The sequence below is a fragment of the Epinephelus lanceolatus genome, chromosome 10 (genome assembly GCF_041903045.1).
Source record: "Epinephelus lanceolatus isolate andai-2023 chromosome 10, ASM4190304v1, whole genome shotgun sequence".
Classification (NCBI taxonomy): domain Eukaryota; kingdom Metazoa; phylum Chordata; class Actinopteri; order Perciformes; family Serranidae; genus Epinephelus; species Epinephelus lanceolatus.
The window spans coordinates 40,515,105-40,537,018 of NC_135743.1; the positions used below are offsets into that span (position 1 = coordinate 40,515,105).

A 21,914-nucleotide genomic window follows, 5' to 3' on the forward strand; every position below is an offset into this window, starting at 1 on the left:
ACTTGCTCAAATATCCACAGGCGTGTCGGGGCTGAACTATCCAGCGGATAAAGGATTATAATGTGCCTCAGTCCGACCTGCCACCCAGTCTCCTCCGCCGGGGGAAACCGCAGACTCGGTGTCGGTGAGTCCCCTGGTCCGGTGTGTGCCCCCCTGTTGCTTTAAGCAGTGCGTCCTGCCGCCCGACAGGAGGCGTGTCTCCCCTACGGCCGTAGCGCAGCGCTACCAGATGCAAGTGCGGGGGAAGCGACTCGGCTCCTCCATAGAAACAAATCAACTTCTTTGTGCAGCTCTGGTGACTCTTCTCTGCTCCAGCTCTACCTAGGGTAAGCCAATTCTTTCAAACTTTACACATATATACATGTTTGCACAGCTCTTTATTTTGCGCGTCACATCTTTTCAGGAGCCGGTTAGATATTTGGATACAGACGAGGCCGATTTTCAAAAATTCCAACCGGCAAAACGCGCAGAAAACACCGTTACACACCTCACCGGTCAGGTTTGAAGTTTATCCGTGAGTTTTTAGGGGCAAAGACGCTTTTAACCTGCGCGCCCAGAGCCAAAATAACATTTAAATGTCTCAGAAAGAGGCTCCGATTTGTGGTTTGATAAGCCTTGGAGATAACTGACCTCCCGTGTCTTTGCCCGACCTCTATTTGGAGACGCTTGTCACCTTTTCGGGTTCCTCCTCCTCCTTCTCCTCCTCCCCGGGCTGATGCCTTCACTGTTGTGGGGTTGAAAGACATTATGAGGATCGTTAAATGCCTACCGTGATCCGCTTTATGAATGATCCGTAGATAACGTCTCTAGTTCACGGGGCTGGAAGGGAACTCGGCGGAGACGAGACGCGCATTTAAATCCTATAGTTGATGAGCGCATTAGCTTTAAATCAACTTTATCATCACACAACGTCGCTCGGTGGAGGGGCTCCGCTCAGCCTGTTTTAAAGCCCTTTTCACATGTACAAAGTGCCATTTGTTGTAGCTTTATGTGCAAAAAGAGCTTAATATAAAACAAATCAAGATGAGTCTATGCACCGGTGCCAACTGTTTTTTTTCACCTGCCAACCCCGCAGACTCAATAAGCACCTTTGCGGCCGTTACGCACGGCATCACAGAACTGCGGCTTTGTTTTCTTGATATTAGTTCAGAGCTGCTCCTTCTTATTATGACCTCTATGCGCGTTAAATTACTGCGCCGATTTGCCCGTGGCACGCGGAGAGACAAACAAATCGCAGACGTGTTTTTTTCCATTCATTGGCTCATGAAACCTCCTGACATCCTCACAAATTTGCGGCTATTCTGAAAAATAAAAATGAAGCTTATCCCTCACCCAAACAAGGAGAAAACAACTTGTAAGTTCCCCTGCATGTTGTGCCAGGTGTGGACTGCACAGCAGTTTAAATTAAGTCCTAACTGCTTCATTCTAATTATGAGGTTAGTATCTTTTTTATAATCACATTAAACCCGTGTACACAATTTACATATTAGTTCATTTCAGCTTCCTCAAAAATGTTGGGCAGTCAGGTTGGGGATTTATTTGGGTGTTGGCCACAGTAAATGAATGTTAATGTGGAAGCAGGCGGTGTGGTGAAACAATATTTAACCTTTAGGCATAAACTGTATCATCATATGGACTGGGTCCAAACAGAATGCCCCCGCTGCTCATTAAGGAGGCAAGCGAGCAGAGGAAGCTGGCAAAATAAATAGAAACACAAGGGGCCGCGGAGTCGCTGTCTGTGGTGCTGAAAGCGTATCAATACGAAGACTTGTCTCAAAATACAGAGCCTCTGTCCAGGCTGCTCAAACAGCCTCAATGCTAAAGGTTGATCCAGAGCAGATTCACTGTCCGTGGTACTAAAAACTCCTCAAAGAGCAAAGACTCGGTTAAAACAATGGCCTAGACGTTAAGCCGTTTACTTCTTCAGATGCTGTCCAAAACAACAAAACGGATTATAGTACAGGTGTAAAGGATATTATGTCATAGTTTAATGTTTTCCTAAAATACTATTAATTTTCATTTATTGCTGACGGCTTGCATATGAGACCACTTTTTATTTTCTCCACCAGCTTGACCTCAACATAGGCAATATTCTTGCTCCTGTTTAAGTTGTGAAGTTTAGAGAAGGAATATATAACATTTAGAAATTGTACATCATATTAACCAACCAGAATATGACTGAAATCTTGCATACACATTTACATTTACAAATAATTCAGCAATGGCGCGTGCGTGTGTATCTAGATATTCAGTAAATTTAACCCACATTGTTGCAAAATGTTGTTAGACGTTTTTAGATTTATTTGTAAATAATATGCTTTAGGTCACAGTCCAGCCTTTGGGCAAAATACTGAATATAACACTTGAATTTCTTCACCTTCCAGACCACGTAAGCTTTGCCAGTAATTCAATAGTCATATAAGGCAGCCGATGTTGCACTTTCCTGCGATCACAAGTCAGATTGAAGACACACATTAAATTAAAATTTGATGTTGAGGGCTGACTCTTTTCTAACAGGCTGTGCACTCTGAGGAAAAGTCGAAAATAATAATAAAAAAGTAATAATTCCTAATCCAGAAGAGTGAGGGTGTGAGCAGAGGCTATTCATCTTGTTGAGTGCACAGTGACAGCTTTGCTTCACGGAGCCCTCACATGAGTCCAAGCTTGGGTGACTCCGATCAAACACAGGCGATCTTTTTCAAAATTCATAGATTGGCTTTTATACGGCTGTGCACGGCGGCGCTCCGCTGCCAGTAACGGCCATTGAACCGAAGCGAGGAATAAAAAAAAAATCTGAAGGAAAACCGGAGAGCGGCGGCTAGCCGGCCGGGGACACGACATTAGGGAAAGAGAAGGAAGGGAAGGATGGAGGAGGAGTGTTGGGGGGAGGCATGAGAATTTGGGCAGGCGATATAGATCAAGGGGCGAAGTGTGGTCAGCAGTAGCCGAGAAACATGCCCGATCCACCCCGTGCGCTCCCCCACTACTAGTGTTGGCTCGACGTCAGATGCTGTGCGGCAGTGCAGCAGGAGGAGCTCGGGCTGGCGAGGCTGCTGAGACCGCCGCTTCGCTCACTCGCTCTCTCACTTGGTCACGCTGGATCTCCACACACCTCCGCTGCTCTCCCCCTCTCACCCCCCTCCAATCTCCGCCTGTGTCTTTCAGTAGATGGATCTCCTCAAGCTCTGCCCTGCCTAACATGGATGCCCAGCCACCTCCACCACCACCACCTCCACCATCATCTTCCTCAGCTGAGTCGGAGGGCTGTTTCTTCTTGGCGCAGTGAGCTGGACACGCAGTGCTCTTTTTTTTCTTTTTTTTTTTCTTTTTTTGCTTAATGGATGTGGGGAAAGCGTTGCCCAACCCGCCGGTGGTGCCCAGCCGCCTTGATTCACGTTAAAGGGTTGAAAGAGAAAATAATTCTGGGGAATATACCGATTCAGGGAATAACAATCCTGTGCACCACACACAAGCACCATGAAGATTACCTCCCTGCTGATACTTAATGCGAGAGTCAGGTGCACCATCAGGCTTCTACTGCTGCTATTACACTGTGTGGGATATTCTCATGGGATGCCACACGTCTTGAGATTCGGTGAGTCTTCTTCTTTTCCCTCTCGTGCAGCCCTGAAAGTTTGATTGGTGTGTTTCCATCCCCGGAAAGCATGTTGCACTCATCCCGACCTGTTGGAGACTCACTTTCCCTCCCTTTCCTCACTTGTGGGAAAGTTGCCGTTCTGAGTGTTATTTGCAGTGTAACGCGGCTTTTTAGGAGCAATAACAGGAGAGTAGTGTATCCAAAGAGTTGGCACAGACCTGCACTACTACAGAGTAAAGCTGCCAAAAAGAGAAATTGATACACAAATGACCCAGGAGGAGGAGACCTCTAACTTGTTGCTATTTAGAAAGTTTAAAATTTAAAATGTTGCAGATAAAAAAGCCCCTCACACCACACCACAACATGTGTGTGTGAACAGTGTCAGCTGTTCATGAGTCCATGTAACCCACTTGTGTGTGTGTGTGTGTGTGTGTGTGTGTGTGTGTGTGTGTGTGTGTGCGCATGTGTGTGCTGGATGTGGTGATTTCAGATGTGACGCATTGGCTTTAGTGTGTTTGCTGAGCACATTCATTCAAGAATTCATTTTGTACAGTACATAGGGTAGTGGTGTATGTGTGCTTACATGCGTCAGAGAAAAACAGAAAAAAGTTAAATAGTATTTATTACAGTAGATTCTTTTTGTTTAGTTTTTAATAAAGAATAAACAATACTTTTTCATATGCCTACATGCTTCTAAAAATGTGATAATTCTGATTTAAGGGAAATTTTAAGATGACCTTTTGAACCATAATTTTCCTCCTAAATTCTCAATAAGCAGCTTCAAAGTAAGAAAACAAATCTTTCATCATTATATGGGAATACAGTGTTTGCTCCACCACAGGGCAGCTATATGATGCTCATACAGGACATATTCCACCTCAGGTCCACATATTTTTATAGATGCATTAGTTGTACGGAATGGAAATATTCCTGATGTTTCATGCATCATTTTGTACACAACATAAGGTCTGTGGGTTTGAATAAGACAACGTTTGTAACACGGGGGCCAGCGGTAGCAAGAAGTTAAGTCCACTAACTTGCACACAGTGTGGCTGCAACCACAGGAAATAACTGAAGAAAGGAGGACAAATGCTGCAGACACAAAATCATTAAAAAAGTTTTAATTTATCTTATCTGTATTTTATCAGGAAAACATACACTGATGCGCACACAAACACAAGCCAATCCCAATAATGTACACAGATACAGAAGTATACACAGATTGCTGTCACTATAAACAGCATGCAGTTATATTGATATTGACAGATGTACTTTTTGTTGAATAATCATACCATTTCAGTTTGGTATGGCTTGAAGGAAACAGCACAGATACTGCAGAATATAGAAGAAAAATCCTCCGCAATTAAATCCACAATTTACATGTCTTTAATTCATGAATGCAAATTGATGAGGTGCTGATTGATTTTTTCCGCTGATGGAGCTGTAGGAGCTGAATCAAAGTGTACATGGATAGATGTGGAATCCTGCGAACCTCTGGCCTGCAGGTGCAGGGAAGTCGAAGCCTCTTTGCATTACGGTGACCGGCTCCCAGCTTTGAGTCCTTCAGTGTGTGTGTAGAGGGGAGTACAGTGTGCCGAGGGGAAACACCATGTACCCCATTACATCCCATTATTTCATCAAGGTCCTTCCCCGCTCCTCAGGTTAAATATTAAATAGGCCTGTATCTGATGGCAGCACAGTCAGAAGGCTGAAGCTGAGCAGTCACAACCTGGATCTGTCTGTCGGACCACGCGTCTTGCGATGATTCCTCCTCTCTTCCTTTGCCAGAGGACTTTCATCAGCTATCAGCCACTTGCGTGTTGACAAATCTGTTCAGCAGGCATCTGTGGGCCTTTAATGTGTGTGTGTGTTTAAGGTTTCATCATGGAATATAACAGTTTGAATTGTGAAAACATTCACTAGGAGAGAGTCAGTGGCTTAGGAGATAACTATAGTGATTGAGCTAACATGGGCCGCAAAGAAAGAACACTGGTCAGAATAGAAATAAATCTAATTATGAAAGGAGCACTCCAACAAATGAGTATGACACTTCAATAGAGGTGGGGACACTTTTGAGAGACAGATTAAACACAACCCAATCAACAGCATTGTACATCTATCCAAACCATGGGTCTGTTACATTTATATGTTACTATGTAGTGGATACATTGACACTTTACGTTTCAACAATGCAGTGGTAAATGTTTGGGTAGGTTCAGGCACCAAAACCATTGGGCTTAAAATATACACAGTTTTCGTGGCACTATCCTGGCTGAAAAAATAGCAATGGTTTGCTTCAAAACACCCAAATTTGGTGCCTAAAAAGCAGCTGTCTCTTCTAGGTGCCTTGCCATCTACCATCTCGTACACCTCCTAATGACAAAGTCAGCTCATATACTTACTTTGGAAATGTAATGTGATACATATGAAACCTACAAATGTAATGTATCCCTAGTTTGCAGAAATGTACAATGCCAACATCTTCTTCTTGCTACTGGGCTGATAACACAACAAATGCTTAAAATCTAAGCAGCAGAGGTTATAAAAACACTAGATCCTACACTTCCCATGATGCAACTCAGCAGTGTCTTTCACTAGACCCTCCTGGCCTGGTTAAAGTCACTGTCTTTCAGACTCCACTGTCCTACTTTACAGTCACTTTCTGGTAAAAGTTTGAACTCTTGAGCTCTGATGTTGTCATCTGGTCATCTGACCCTGGTGACATCATCATCAAGGTTATTTTCTGAAATTTGACGAAGTTCCCCCACAGCCACAAGTGGAATGGAACTCCTCATGACGAGCAAACCAATGTTCATGTGTATTATTTGTGTCCTTTTAATGACTGCATAGCATTCTTGATTGTGGAAGGTCAGCAGGCTAAGTAGCTTATGTAAGTAGACATAGTACTGTGGATAATTTGCACTTGTGTTTTAGCACTAAATATTATCTTAACATCCCCAAGTTTTTGAAATGTAGCAGTATTATTGATGAGATGAAGGAGAGTATCTTTAAACAGGTGCAAGAGTCTCACAATATAAGCCACACCTTAACTTGCCCACTGTCAAAACTGTGCTCTGTAAACTCCACCAATTGAATTTTGACTTCACAAATGGGATTTCCTCTGCTTCTGGGAGCAGCTTTGACTCTGACAAATGACATGAAAAGAGCTCGCTATTAATGCAATAATCCCAACATTAAATTTCCGGATGTGTTTTGACCATTCATTTGTAGTAGCTATTCTTCAAAATAGGAGCTTGCAAATGGTTCGGCTCTATCAGCCGTTTGAAGAATTATGGTGCGAGAGTGATGGATGGCTAAATTGGATTTCCATTTTGAAATTCAAACACAAGAAAAACTGCTCAGAGTAAAAATGCCACAGCTGCTGTTTTTAATCAATCTGACCAGCTCCTGTGATATGAAAAAGAAGAATTTTACAGACTCTCATTATGAGTTCTTAAAATACCTTTGGATCAGATGAATATATGGTTAAGATGATATTTATTATCACCTGTGCAGGGAACAAGGACGGTGGAACAGGGCAGAAGGAAAGGTTAGCTGTGTTTGTTGAAGAAAGAGGCTCACATGCTGACAACCTCTGATGATAGAAAGCACATTACTGAATTTTCCACGGCTCATTGAAGATAAAGCTTGATACAGATCAGCTGTAAGCAGCTGATAGACTAAACTGCAGCAACATATGACCTGCCAGCTCTCTGACTACAACTCCAGCCTGCTGGGTCTGCTGAAATGTTTGAGTTTTTTAAGGAGTTGTATTGCAGACAGGTGAGGTCAGGAAATTGGATTACTTGAGTGGAGGAGAAGCCACATTCAGGGTCACTTCACAGGAATACAGCATAATGTATTTCACACATCCACTGCATGAGTTGCTGGATGAAAGCAGACGGTCAACCCTTTAGAAAAGTAGCATTAGCAAAAAAAGTTTAGGTCAAGGAAGTGGTCCAACTAGCAGACAGTATGGAAAGTCATGGATTAAACACAAAATTTCTCATCAGAGCTACAGAGTCATGGACTGCACGAGGTTCCTGACATCCTAAAGAAGCCATTTTAAGCAGTATTTGTGTATCTATAAATGCATCAGTTCATGCTGGCACTTTCTGTCTTTGTGATCTGTGCAGAGTGGAGATTGAATCAGGTGCGTGGGCTCGCCTGCCGTGATCGGCATTAGTATGAAGGTCACCGTCTAATGGGGCAGATGAGCTAAATGTTGCGGGTTGAGGCCAGAAAAACCCTCTTTAGAAAATAACTGGCTCTCTGAGAAGGCTGCCTGTCAATAACTGAACAGAAAAGTTGACATTATCCTGCAGGCTCCGGCCCCCGCCTCACTGATGACTTGTAAATAAGGAGATTTGCAGAGAAACGCGAGCTGCTTTGAAACAATGGGCGGCTAAGCCGATCATTGCCCAGTGGAGAGCATTAGGTATGAAATGGGAGGTGATAATCACAGCATCCTTCAATGAACAAACTAATTTCCCTATTTGGTTTCCACTTTATCAGTGTAGCTGTAGGCTTAAGAGTTTTCTGAAGAGACAGCTTGGAGATGTTACTTGTTATAACACCATAAGGTGACAAAAGCACTTAATGTGTATTAATCCACCACTGAAAGTAGTCCCCAACAAATGCACAATTTCTACCTGTTTTGGTAACATTTGCAACACTACAGTGGCCAGCTGCTTCAAGAGATTACTGAGCCCCTTTAAAAAGAAGAAACTAAAAAACCTGCATCTAAAGATTTAAGTCTTCAGTAAGAACCACGTGGCTCGGGGCTGAGAGCCATAGCTGTCAGGAAGCCAGAAAGGACCAACACATTGCGAACATTTACATGCACACTAATATTCCACTATTATTCCAAATATGACAGTATTCCAAATTTGATACGTATCATGTAAACATTTGATACAGGTCATGCAAACAGCATTATTCTATTTAGGCCTTACTTTGAATGTAACATTTTCCCATTAAGACAGATATTCCGGTATATTAGCCATTAGAGGGAGACTGTCAGAATCGGTGGCGGTGGTCATTGCTTCATACCTGAAAAGAGATGAAAATTAGTGCATCAACCCAGGAGCCAGATGCATAAAACTCTGTGTCGATTTACTACTAAAACTGGGTGGCATTATGCCTATACATTCTTTTCGTCAGATTAATAAAACGGTGCCTGATACTGTTGTGTAAATCTCAATCATTGTGGCACTTGGCACATGTGCACGAGCCTCAATTCCAAACCCACAGTTCACCATGTATGTAAACATAAACGTAGAAATGCTGTTAAACATCCCTTTGCATATCAATACTGGTGCTCTTTACTATTCATTACAACTGCCAGTGAGAAATATGGTAATGACTGCTATTTCACCAACTGTGTCGCATCGGTGAGGTTCCTCACAGTCATGGATGTGTGTCATTACACACAGCTGTGGACAGTTGTAGCGTTCATACCTCTAGTTCGTCACATTTCTACAAACCATCATCACGGTAAAATCTTAATCATCACGATTATAAAACGTCAGCAGGATGTTCTCATGTGGAAACTGACTTTACAAAGTGCACACAGAATTAAATTAAACAATCAGTGACAGGGGAATGAATGTAAATAAACCAAACAAATGACACGTATCACTATACAGGTGCTATTCAAATAAACTTTACTTAGTTACTTAAAAATAATTTAAAATTAACTTTATGAATGTGCCTTTGATTTACATTTTACCGAAGGCAGTATAAGATGTAAATATAAATAGCATGATCAGTGAGACTGGTAAACAACAACAACAACAAAAAAAAAGATCACTCTCAACTATTTAATCTCAGCCTTATCATTTCACCCGCAGCTATCTCACCTAAAACCGTGTATATGGCTGGTCTGCAGAATGTGTGAGGTATGCACATTCTGACGCACTTATGTGTGGGAAAAGAGGTATGCATGTTGTTGGTTTTTTTCATTTCATCATTTATGCATCTGGCCCCAGATGTTGTAGTTCCATCACTGGTAAATGGTGCTGATCGTAGCTGGAGCTGATGAATAACTGTGACTACTGCAGAATCTTTTGTCCTGGGAATGAATTCCGATTGTAACCTTTCCCACTAAAGACAAAAGCCAGATGTTAGCGGGTGAAAAGGGGCTTAAGGCACCCTCTAATTGGTTTTGTGGTGCTATAAAAATGTCATTCTAAGTCTGTGGACTGTACCAAAAACCTGTCATCAAAGCTACATGGACATATAATACAATAGGAAACAGCAAGTCCCTTTTCTCCTTCAGGGCCAAGTAGGCAAGTCTATGACTAACAACCAAGAATTATAATTTGGAGAACCCATGGTCTATAATTGTCCACTGCTGGGTTGGATTTGGAGGGAAATTAACTGGTTTGCTTTATGGCCCAAAACAGTAGGAGGGCAGTATTCTGTCAGCGCAAATAAAGCTAAAGCTATCAGAGAGTCTGGCAGTGACAGATGGTGGAAGGAGAGAAAGTCTGATGGAAAAAAATCACTTCCAGCATGTTTATCCACTTCAATACAGAGGCTAAGGAGGGAAGGGAGAGGGGTTTGAGAAACAGCATGCTGTACATACACAGCACCTTTTACTCCGAGAGCACCTGCAGGAAGCCACAGGCAAGGCTGGAATATTAGAGTCTTTATGCAAAACATGTATGACCAGATGTAGCCCAGATGTCTAATACTGATCATGAGGGTGGACTTTCACGAGCAGTAAAGAAGAGAGGGCTTTTTTTTCAGTCTGACCATACGATTCACCACCAACCCAACGGTACATTTGTCAAAAGCCTGACTCCTGACCTTCTGCTCAGAGAAAAAAACAAAATGCAGTGCAAGACCAAACTGTCGTCTTTCCACTGATACAGAATAGTGTGTGTGACGAGTCCCTTTTTCCCCACTCTGTGTGGCTGTGTGGAGTGCATTATCTCTTGGACTGAGTGTATGATGCGTCTATTATTCTCAGGACCACATTTGTACATCCTGTAGTTCTGATGGCCTTGACCTATGGCCTTGATATTGAGGTTGCTTTAACACCTAATCTGTTTGGTAAAAAAAGAACTCAGGTCTGTTTGCCTGTTTAGTGCAGTTCCTTTAGAGTGGTGTGAAAGGTAAAATCGAACCCTGGTGTGGACCAAACAACTGAACCAAAACCGTTCAAAAGGGTGGGTCTCAGTCTGCTTCCAAACAGACTCTGCTGCAGTTTGTGGTGTGAAACAAAACAAACCAATCACAGGATTTTATGACAGCAGATATATGATTTATTATGTTTTATTATATAAATTATTATTACATATATATTTATTATGTGATTTTATAATTTCAAAACTCTATCTGCTGATAGTAAAACATGTCTGTGATCTTTTAATTGATCTACTTTGTATATTTAATCTATTTATGCATCTGGTAGCTATGGTAACATGTATGCACATCACTGTGGGTATTTTACCTGATTAAAAAGCAGTTAAACTGCAGTGCTTATATCTGACCCTGTGTACTTCAGTTCATTGCGTCCATTAAAAGGTGTTACAGTGATCCCACAGTAATAAGCTTCAAATCATTACAGTACAAGACACCTCCTTTTCGTCTTGTCTCTCCCTGTAAGTCATAACTAATAAAATACAGTGGATTTGCAATTCAGTAATACTTATAATACATGCAATCAGTGGTGCACAGTAGGTAGGATGGGCCCCAGTGCACACTATTATGACAGGCCCTAGAGCTAGATATTGCGTCCAAACAGCTACCGTATATTTTATAGTATCATCACATGTTCAAATACAGACTTGACATTGGACAGCATCAACATACATATAACCAGTCAGTTTTATAGACTGCTACTGACTATTTCACAAAAGACATGGATGGAGATGGGTTTGCTTTCTTGAGGGCACATATAGCCGATAACAGCATTTGTACTTTAAGGCCCTCCAAACACACTCTCTATGGGCCCCCCACCCCATGGGGCCCCAGTGCAACTGCACTACCTGCACTGTCTGTATTTACGCCATCAGTCTGTAGAACAGTCTGTAGATGTTTGTTCTGGACCAAAACAAAGACGCAACAATGTGTAATTTTTCTCCTTTGGTCAAAACTACAGGTGTGAGAGTGCCATAAGTCTACCAGAGGTGTAGATTTGGTTTTAAAATTGGTGGGATCATTTTCTTGGACATCCAAGATTCACTGTTGTGTTCATGTGTACTTCCTCTTATGTCACACATGTGTATATACAAATTTAAATTTTTTTGCTTTATTCAGCAGGCCTAAGTATTTTCTTACGTAACTTGCTCAAAACAGAACCTGCATTGCATGGACTGTTACCTAAGCTTAAATCTTTGGAAAAAATGATGTTACGTTACAACACTCAAGTTGGTCAATGTCAAAATGACACACTGGAGCAGCAAACACAATTTAGCAAATACTTTATTACCGAATGAATACCTTATACCTAATTTAGATATACCTGTAGTATCAACTGACCTGCGATGTTCATATTTAATCTGGCCAGACAATAAAACCAACTGCTTTTGATTTGCTGCTATTCAATTATTTCACAGCTACTGATGGATCCAATCCTGCTACCTGCTCGCCAAGACCTAACTGCAGACAACAGATGAGCAACAATAGGTCAAATGTAAAGATTTATTACATAAATGCTTATAGATCCAACATAAGAAATGTGAAAACCGGCAACAGAGTTCCAAACCAAAAATGAAGACGAACTGACAAAGACCAAAGGAAGCAGGCAGGTATAAGTAGAGAAACATTGACCGGGGAAGTGAGAACAGCTGAGAAGACTGCAGCACTGGTGAAGGACAGGTAAAACTAATCAGGGCGGGGCAGACAATAAAAACGGGCAAGAAAACACAAGGGCAGTGATCTGAGAGGAGGTGTGAGGAACAAAATAAAACAGGAAACACAAAGCAAAACTGAGGTATAGAATAAAACAAAGGAAAAACAACTTCTCGTTGTGTTGTCTCAATGCTGGTCTTAACAACTTCAGTACAGTACCTTTTCAATAAAAATAAAAACATTCAATAGTGTTTCAGGCACCTCAGGGCAAATTTGCATTATAATATAAAAGTTACAAGGCTTTATTACATGACAATGATGACTTTTCTTTTCTTGGTAAGTAGCACAGATTAGAAACTGCTGGCACTGGTGTATTGATACTGCAGGTAATGAGTACTGAAACCATTAAAATATTCAGTATGGCTATGTATCCATAAATTGACATCCTTTGACAATAGCTGAAGTGGTAGTTGATGAGGTGGGTGCACTGTGAGTAGGTTACTGAGAAGAAAGTGGGTATGCTCTCTTATATAGTCCAATGGCTTTTTGACTGATAGGTTAGTGTACTGTAAACAGCTCGAAAAAGCGATGGGTATACTCTGTATACCTGTGTGTACCCTCCACTACAGCACTGAGTGACTGCTACTGCAGGTGCTGCAGCCAGTAGACGATATGTTATACAGCATACAGAGTGTTGCCAGATCATCAAGTCAAGTATCTCCTTGCTCTTTTACTCTCCATGAAAATAGCTCACTTTTTACTTACAACAGAGGGATGTTGTATGCTGTAAAGCCCTCTGAGGCAAATTGTGATTTGTGATATTGGGATTTATAAATAAAATAGACTTGATTCGAATTTTTACAGAAAATACACAAACTCTGCAACTCTACCACTATTCAACCCTGTGGAGTGACAAGATCATCTGAGATTATTATATTATTAGGAGGGATAATTTAGCAGCATCTTACAATGATAAGACTGTCTGCAGGCAAGTCTCTGTCTATAGAATCTACAATGGCTGAGAGAAATTAAATTGACTTTTCCATATTTTGCACAAATTCAAATTTAATGTAGCACATTTTATTGAATTATAGTACTGGATGTTTCCTCTTTTAGCCATCTCATTTAAAACTGCATGAAGTCCTTCTGTACTAGCTGTACTGTCAGACATGCTGCTGTACAGTACACTGTGCACTTACAGGGAGAGCAGTCTGCAACAAGAGAATATAAGTGACAATAATCATATCCACATTTAATATTTGGACTGCCACACTGGCTGGATTGCCCATTATGTTTACTGCCTAAGTTGTCACACTTCCGAGATTTGTGACATCACATGGGAGGTAAAACACAACGTATCGTCCTTGTAATTCCACGAGGATGACGACATGAACACCAATCCTAGTCTGCAGACTCTGTTAGCGGAAAATCCGGTATGACATGTATGTAGCATCACTTGAACAATGAGCAGATGACTAACCCGCAGCTTATACTGAAAACATACACTTTTCAGGCTAAATGGAAACAAGATGCAAGCATGCAGGTTGGCTTTAGTGTGTGTGTGTGTGTGTGTGTGTGTGTGTGTGTGTGTGTGTGTGATGCGCCAAGTTAAATTTGTTTTTTTGGATTCAGCTGTTGGAGAGTGTGTTTCCCCTGTGGGTGTGTATTGAAGAGCAGCTTTTCCAGTCAGCTAAAGCTACATCACGCTCGCTAGTAATGTAAGAGATGAAATCTTGAACATAATCGATAGTCATGATGGAAGAAAAAAATAAAAAGAAGAAAATAAGGTCTGGGTTTAAAAATGAAGCAGGTTATGGATTATGAATTACATTGCAGCCAGAAAGGCTTACATCAAAGGAGAGCGGATAATTTATATACAGTATTTGGCAGAAAAGGCTCTGTGGTTGGGCATGATTATAATATGAATCCAAGCAGCGTGTTAAAGATTCAGCAGGGACCATGATAACAACGCTCCGGGGTTTAAGAAAGAGCCTAGCAGAGACATCACACTGAAAAAAAACACACAATGCACAAAGCAGGAGATGCAACTGCAAATCTAGAATCACTTATATATTTGGGGAAATATGGTTATTTGTTTTCTTTTGCAAAGTGAGAGGAGAAAATCAATCTAATGTCTGTACTGACATGTACAAAACAAGACAGAGGGGACAAGAGCTGACGACAGGAAAAGGCTGACAAGCATACAGACTGGAAGCAGGTGGGAACAGCTAGCCTGGCTCTGTCCACAATGACAATGTGTACCTATCAACAACTGAAAGTCTTGTTTTTTTAACATGAAGTTGCGTGATGATGCTCTTTCTTGATGAACAACAGTTTATCCATCTACCCAGCTGATCATTCTTATTCTCAGCAGACACTGTGTGGATTTCACCCCAACTTGGCCACCCATGACTAATTTAAGAATCAGGCTAAATGTCCTGTACACCTGCAGTTGTTTTTTTTGCACACGACTGCTGTCAAAGAGTCTGTTATAAATTGTAGTAAGGTTATTTTAATGATGAAATGTTACAGTAGGATTTTAAATATTGTGGCTAACTACATTACAGTTTGAGACTGTGCCGTGATAAAAATAACACTGAACTTTGCTGTACAACACACCATACTGTGTGCATCTTTCAGCCATCTGTGGCTCCATATTAGTCTTTTTTTCTTCTTGCTTTCTGTTCATAGTAAATTGTATAAATCAATGCTGCCTTTCTCTTTTTGGTCAATACTGTCATTTTATTTGAATAAAACTTTATTGGAAATGGAGAGAAAAAAATTCTGGTTTCAGTATTAATATCATGATTAGTGTGAGCAACCAGATTGTGGCTGGTTGATTGAAACGTACAGTGTGTGCATAGGGCCCGCACAATATCACATTTTTACTACATGATTAAAGGAGCTCACAATAATAATATTATTGCAATATTCATAGAGAATTTGAAAAAACACCCCCAAAAAACAGTGCTATCAGAATTATCTTTGTTAGCATCGTGTCTCTTTTTCCGGCAAATTAATTATGCTGGGTTCACACTACAAGCGATTACGCAACTGGGTAGCCAGCTATATTATTGCTGAGTCACTGTTGAAGTGTTCCTTAATCACTCGTTAACATGGTTACGTTGTCAGTGGCTTGTGTGTGTCTGCTACGTTCCACAAAGCACCTCAACTGAACGTTTGTATTTGGTCATAAAATTATCTGTGCTCATTCTCAGTGTCTGAGCCCCATTTTAACATCACATTTCACTGCCCCATTGCATCTCCATGTGCACTACAATGCACAGAAACACTACCACAGCTAGAAACAACAACATATGCTTGGTTGATGCTTTGCTGCGTCCTTGGAGCGCTTAAAGTTGAGGCCAATTCAATTCTCATTTGTAGTGTGTCATGCCCGTGTTGGGTGTCAGTTTGTAGCTTTATGTAATTGAAAATAAATTCTAGCCTGTTGCTGTGTTGCTCACAGTGGAAACATAGCATAACATTCTAAATACCATCGTAGGGAAGTGAAGAGAGAGTCTGTTACTGCACAAAATTGCTCAAAGAGAGCGATTACACTTCACATAGATAGTGAAAAGGCACAAGCTGCTCTAATGCACTTTTTGTACATTTTCCTAAGAATTGTAGTGCATTAAAATTTATACGTATCTCCCGTAATCATGAGGCAGCAAAGTGTGTATAACCCTTGTATTTGGGAAGGCTGTGATCAAGTAAGTAATGCGCTGACAAACCGGTCTCGATCCAAAGTTATCGAAATCTGGTGCTTGGTCAGTGACTTCCAGCGTCAGGCACCGACGAGAAAAGCCATCCTGTCATGTCGGCATGATACGCGGCTAGTCACCGTTACTGTTTAATAGTGCCCAGCAGCATCAGGGGGAAATCTGGAAGGACAACAATGAAAGTTATGCCGGTGGAAGTCCAAGTAGGCAGGTGGGAGGGATGGTGGATGGGTTCAACAACCTCTGACTTTCACCCAGGAGAATGGTGTTCGCTTCCCATAAGATTGTAAAGACAAAAACCCTGTTTCTTTTTTTTCCTAAACACAACTACGTGCTTTTGTTGCCTAAACCCAATCAAGTGCGTGCATTGGCAAAACGTTTATTGTATTGTTGTTATTTATTGTTGAATTAAAATAAAACATCAATTCACAGTGTTCTACTGTCGAATTACATTCATTTTGAAAAACTTCTGCAAAAGGTACATGTCCTGTGGAAATGGCAGTGTATTTAAAAAAAAAATCAATGCATGTAACAGGCAGAACTTGCCACGGCGTCCAACAACCAACGCAACCAGCATACCTTGCATGTCCTGTCTGGACATGGAAAGTCCATGACCAAATGTTGATATGTGACGAGGTTGGAGCGAGAATGTGTTGGTGCTGAGGGGAATAAAGAAGGACTTGGTCTTATTAGGAATCAAGTTGGGTTGGTGGAAGGGTCACAAAACACAGGGGTTTACCGGGAGACTGGTGATTGAAACTGTGTGAAATTTGTGTGAACTGTGTGATATTTGTTTTTGTAAACCTAACCAAGGCACCTTTCCTTTACTAAACCCAACCTCTGTAATTTTTTCAGTTAATTACATAACTTAATGGTAAGTACTAATGTCATTCATAGGGTGCTAATTCATAGGATATCATACAAACTGTTGTGTGAGGATGCACTGAAAGGCAACCACATAGAGGTTGGGGGAAGGAAACAAAGTGAGAACAGAAAGAAACAGAAATGATTTAAGAAGTGCTGGATTATTTACACGATAATATCATGTGTGATAGAGGTGTTGTGATATACTGGTATTGACAATAACTGAAATATTTAAAGGTGAAATATTGGTATCATCTTTATAATACACTTATAACACCCATTTAACCCTAATCCTACCCTCTACCCCTAAACCCTAACCCAAAACTGGGTATTTTAAGCCAAAACAGGATCTTTTTTCAAAGTATAACCAAGTGATTTTTTAAGCTCATGTTGACCACAACATTTTAAAAACATAAAGTTTTAATGTATACATAATTATAATGTGTAAATGCAATATATCTGTGGTTGCTATGGTTGTTTGTGGTGATTGGATTGCCCTTTGATACAAACACAGAACAGATGGATGCTGAGGTTGTGGATTGAAAAATCCAACAGCAGCATGACTACTGTGCTGTAAAAGTGTGAGCCGTCACATTTGAAAGAAACCTCCATTGTCTTTGTTCATGATCTCACAATCTCCAATCACACTCAGATTACTGCAGTGCTTTGCCAAAATGTGACATTCCATTCAGTCTGCGCTCGATACAGCAGACACAGTCAGATCCTCATGCTCAAAAGGCTGATTTTCTGTTAATTTGTTTACCGGCTCTACATCTTCCCTACTTGAATTAGCAAGCTGAATTAGAAGAAGTGTTAGAAGTCAAGGTTATCTGGAGCTAGCAACGAAGCTATCATTTAATTTAGAAGCGTGCTGAGTGAACTACATTTGACCTCAATCAGAGGAAACTAATCTGATTTGATGGAACCGTGTTAAGGAGGATATTTATTTCAAAAGGAAGATACCTTTAAAAGAGGAAATCAATCTCCGGCACTTTTTCTATTTTGAATGGGGAACAGGTATTTGGTGCTTGCCTTATCAGTGTAAGACTAGGGAACAACAGTTATTTTGCAAATGCCATTATTGTTATCCAAGTCTATTTAATGACAAAATACAAAACAAACACAAGAAGAACAGAGCAGAACGGATTCTCCTCTCTTTAATATCTTTAGGAAATAAATCCTTGGGCTGTTGCAGATTAATGGGAAACATTTCAGCTTTTACAATCGAATTAGTTTTTTCCTATTATACTTTTTGACAACTTCAAAGCCCAGACATTACCTGAAAATGGTCTTCATGAGCACTCATTTTACAGTCTTGTCTCATTGTAACGTGACGGATATGGAGATCAGACAAAAATCCGGTCTCACTTTCCAGCATATGAGAGAATGTGCACCCATCGATAATGCTGAGCATAGGTCTTTTATATATTTAGACTGAAATTCACTGCTGTTCTTCAAGTGCCTTTGTGTTCATTATGCCTCTCTGCAGTGTAAATGTAGTTTATATACTCTGCCATCAGCACTTCTTTCACCAGTAAGTGCTCTGCAACAGAGGTCTTTCACTCAAACGTGGCATTACAATTTATTGTAAAACGTGCATGCATTTCTCTGTAACTCAATTAACAGCAAAGGCAAAGGCTGCTGCGTGACATTGGGATGAGGACATCAGTACAACCTTTATCTGTTGCCAAAGCATTTAGCTAACATCTTTGAATGTCATGCTGCAGTGATGGCAGGGTGATAAACCTGCTGTAAACCCAGCTCCAGCCCCAGTGGCATCACAGACTCATCTGAATAAACAAAAATTTCCAAGGACAGCTTGGGTGATAGTCTTCACCTTCATTTCCTCCTCAAAATACATGTTTCCAACCTGTCTGATTGTCAGACTGCTCGTGTTTCTTGACCTATATTGAACCTAATTTTAGTGAAGGCACCATGCCCAAATCTCAGCAATTACTTTGGTGAGCACGATGTTATCAAGACTAATAGAACTGATGGCTAGAGCTATGTCTAGTTTATCTTTAGATGTCAAGCGTGTAGGATGTACGGGCATTTACTGGCAGAAGTGGTTGATAATATTCATAGCCATGTTTTTTTTAAAAAGTTTATTATTACTTGAAGATAAGAACTGTTGTGATTTCTGGGTAGCACAGTGGGGCAGGGTTATCATTGTCGCCTCACAGCAAGAGGGTTCTGGCCACCCAGGGCCCTTATGTGTGAAGTTTCCATGTTCTACCATGTCAGCATGGGTTTTCTCTGGGCACTCCAGCTTCCTCCCACAGTCCAAAGACCTGCAGGTTAGGGTAACTGAGGACTCTAAATTGCCCATAGGTGTGAATGTGAGCCCAAATAGTTGTCTGTCTCTATTTGTCAGCTCTGCGATAGTCTGGCGACCTGTCCAGGGTTTACCCCGCCTCTCGCCCACTGTCAGCTGGGACAGACTCCAGTACACCTGCCACCCTGAACAGGGTAAGCAGTTACAGAAAACGAATGAATAAATGTGTTTTTGGTACATTGGAGTGAGCCTTTTATATCCACATAACACGCGGACCCTCCCTCTGAGTCCGCTATGTCGTTCAACAGTCGCCTAGAATGAACAAACCAAACACCGGCTCTAGGTTGGGCCATTCGATTTTTTGCCACCATGGTTCTCCTGCACGCGATCGACAACTTCACCACTAGATGCCACTAAATTCTACAAATGGGATGTTTATAGTCTATTATGTCAGCCTGTTCTCATCCTCAGGTCATCAAATACCAATGCTTTGTCACAACCCTTGGTGTGTGATATTGACACCAAAGGCAACCTTTAGCATCTTTATGAGACACCATGGGCTTCAGCAAATGCCAATGTAAAACAATCCCCAGTCTGCATAGGGTGAGACTGAGTGAAGGTGGATGGGTCAAACAAAACAAGTCCTTCACACAAGGGACCACAGTTCGTGTTCTGTGCGAATACAAAAGTCATGCACTGACTTCAATCAAGGGACATATTTACGTCACAGTACCGAGCAAAATTATCCATACCCAAATCTCAATCTTTTTTTCTAAACCTGACCCAGTAGCTTGTTTACCTGAACCTAACTATGACCGTTTCGTAACATTAATAATATATTACAATGTACTTAGCTGTGCGTCATATAGAGATGCTAAACGGCCCCCTGTGCGTTGCTATGAGACACAGAGGGGCGTGACATAGTGTTGGTATACGAGAGGGAGACCTGGATGATTACCCCCAGAGGCTGCAGCGTTCTTAACCCTGGGCATCATGAATGTGTTAGATGAAACAAACAGGAAGTTGATAATTTTGCTGTTAAGGTGAGATGGTCACTAAAAGTATTGAGAATGTTCTGGAGATCATGGCTATCCAACTTCATGGAACTCCGACCGGTGGCTGTGGACCCATCTTGCTTTTCAACAAAGTGTTGGATTGATAAATACTGTAGAGAAAAGTTGCTCAGACATTAATATTGATGTTTGCCCATTTGCCCAAAATTATGGACATCTCTCGACTCTGTTCACTAAGTGCAACACATGGTAGGAAGAAATAAGCTAAATGTGAATGCCTTTGAAAGAAAGACAGAGCCAGTGTATACTCCTTATTATACAGTCCTTGGGAACCTGTTTTCAGCCAGTAGGCATGTTTGCTGAGACGGAAAGAACTTCAGCGGTTTCACAGAATGGCAACACTCATCGTATCATCCTTCATTGAGGGTAACTCAAGCATATGATGTGTCAGTGACTCTTTTTATGCCCTTGGCAGCAGAGCACACATTCTACCATTGCAGCACTTCCCCTTCACTTGTTCTTCCAGTTTATGATGATTTCCTACTAAGAGGTGCAGCTTTACTGGCCTTATTTAAACAGATGTAGAGTGCAGTGCTCATGTTTTATAAGGTTGAGGGTCCTCGTTCCCTGCCAACCATATGTGATGAATAAAGTAAAGACAACACTAGTCACTGATAATAGGGATTTGACCCTGTTATAAACCTATAGCTTTACATTGTTATAAACAGAGAATTGATGCATGTTGTGTTTGCAGTTTGGAATACTGTAAGTAGAAAAGGCACCATGGCTTAACAGACAAAAGAACAGCAACTCACGGAAATTGCCAAAACTCAAACCTCAACAAAAGAAAAATCCTGTAAAAGGTTTGCAGTTAACACAACAGAAAACAACAAATCAGTGATAGCTCAGCCCAAGTGTTATGTAATGTCATGTGAGTGTGTAATGATTTTATGTGCAGCTGGTGTTGCAAAGGTAATTTTGAAACTGTCATCCATGATCACTGATGGAAGCAGTAGTTTGCCACAGACTATAAAATAATGGACGTAGCCACCATGTTTTCACCCATTGGTTTGTGGACTCCCATTTTGAAGCTTTGGGTTTGGCATTTTGGCTGTCTTGGCATCTTGGATTTTTGGAGCCAAATGTGACCATATTTGGGCAAGAGGTTGGGAGTTAACCCTAACACTAGCTGCTAGCTTAATTAGCATGGTACATTTACATGGTTAATTGTGATAACACTAATGCTAATGCTAATTTGCACTAGTGAAAATAAAGAACAGGCTTAAAACCATTAAAACAAAATGTACTTACCTGAAAAACTGAACACCCGACCCCAGATGGTCTGTTATTACAACCCAAAAGCTGAACAAGACTTTTTAGATGGCCTAAATACTACAGTTAACTTTACTGAAGTGAAAACACACTGAAACAGCGACAGCTTTGAATACGCTTATAGTTTGTGAATCTTGGGTAACACCATGGTTAGATACCTAACCAACATTTTCACTGTCGCTCAAAGTGGCCACACCCTAAATTATGCATAATGTTAACCTTTAATATCATTAAAAGAGGTCACCCCTGTACAGTTGTTATGAATATGAAATTAGCTTTAGAGAGCATAATTATTTTTTATACCAGGT

General features: G+C 41.0%; 1 protein-coding gene across 2 annotated transcripts in view; it reads left to right on the forward strand.

Moving 5' to 3' along the window:
- The first annotated feature begins 211 nt into the window (after positions 1-211).
- Positions 212-21,914, forward strand: part of grik2 (glutamate receptor, ionotropic, kainate 2) — a 444,385-nt gene continuing 422,682 nt past the window's right edge. For both annotated transcript variants that reach the window (XM_033640493.2, XM_033640492.2), the window contains exons 1-2: positions 212-326; positions 3,166-3,595. In XM_033640493.2, the coding sequence (XP_033496384.1) occupies positions 3,478-3,595 (118 nt within the window). In that variant the 5' untranslated portion in view covers positions 212-326; positions 3,166-3,477. The remainder of the gene's footprint in view (positions 327-3,165; positions 3,596-21,914) is intronic.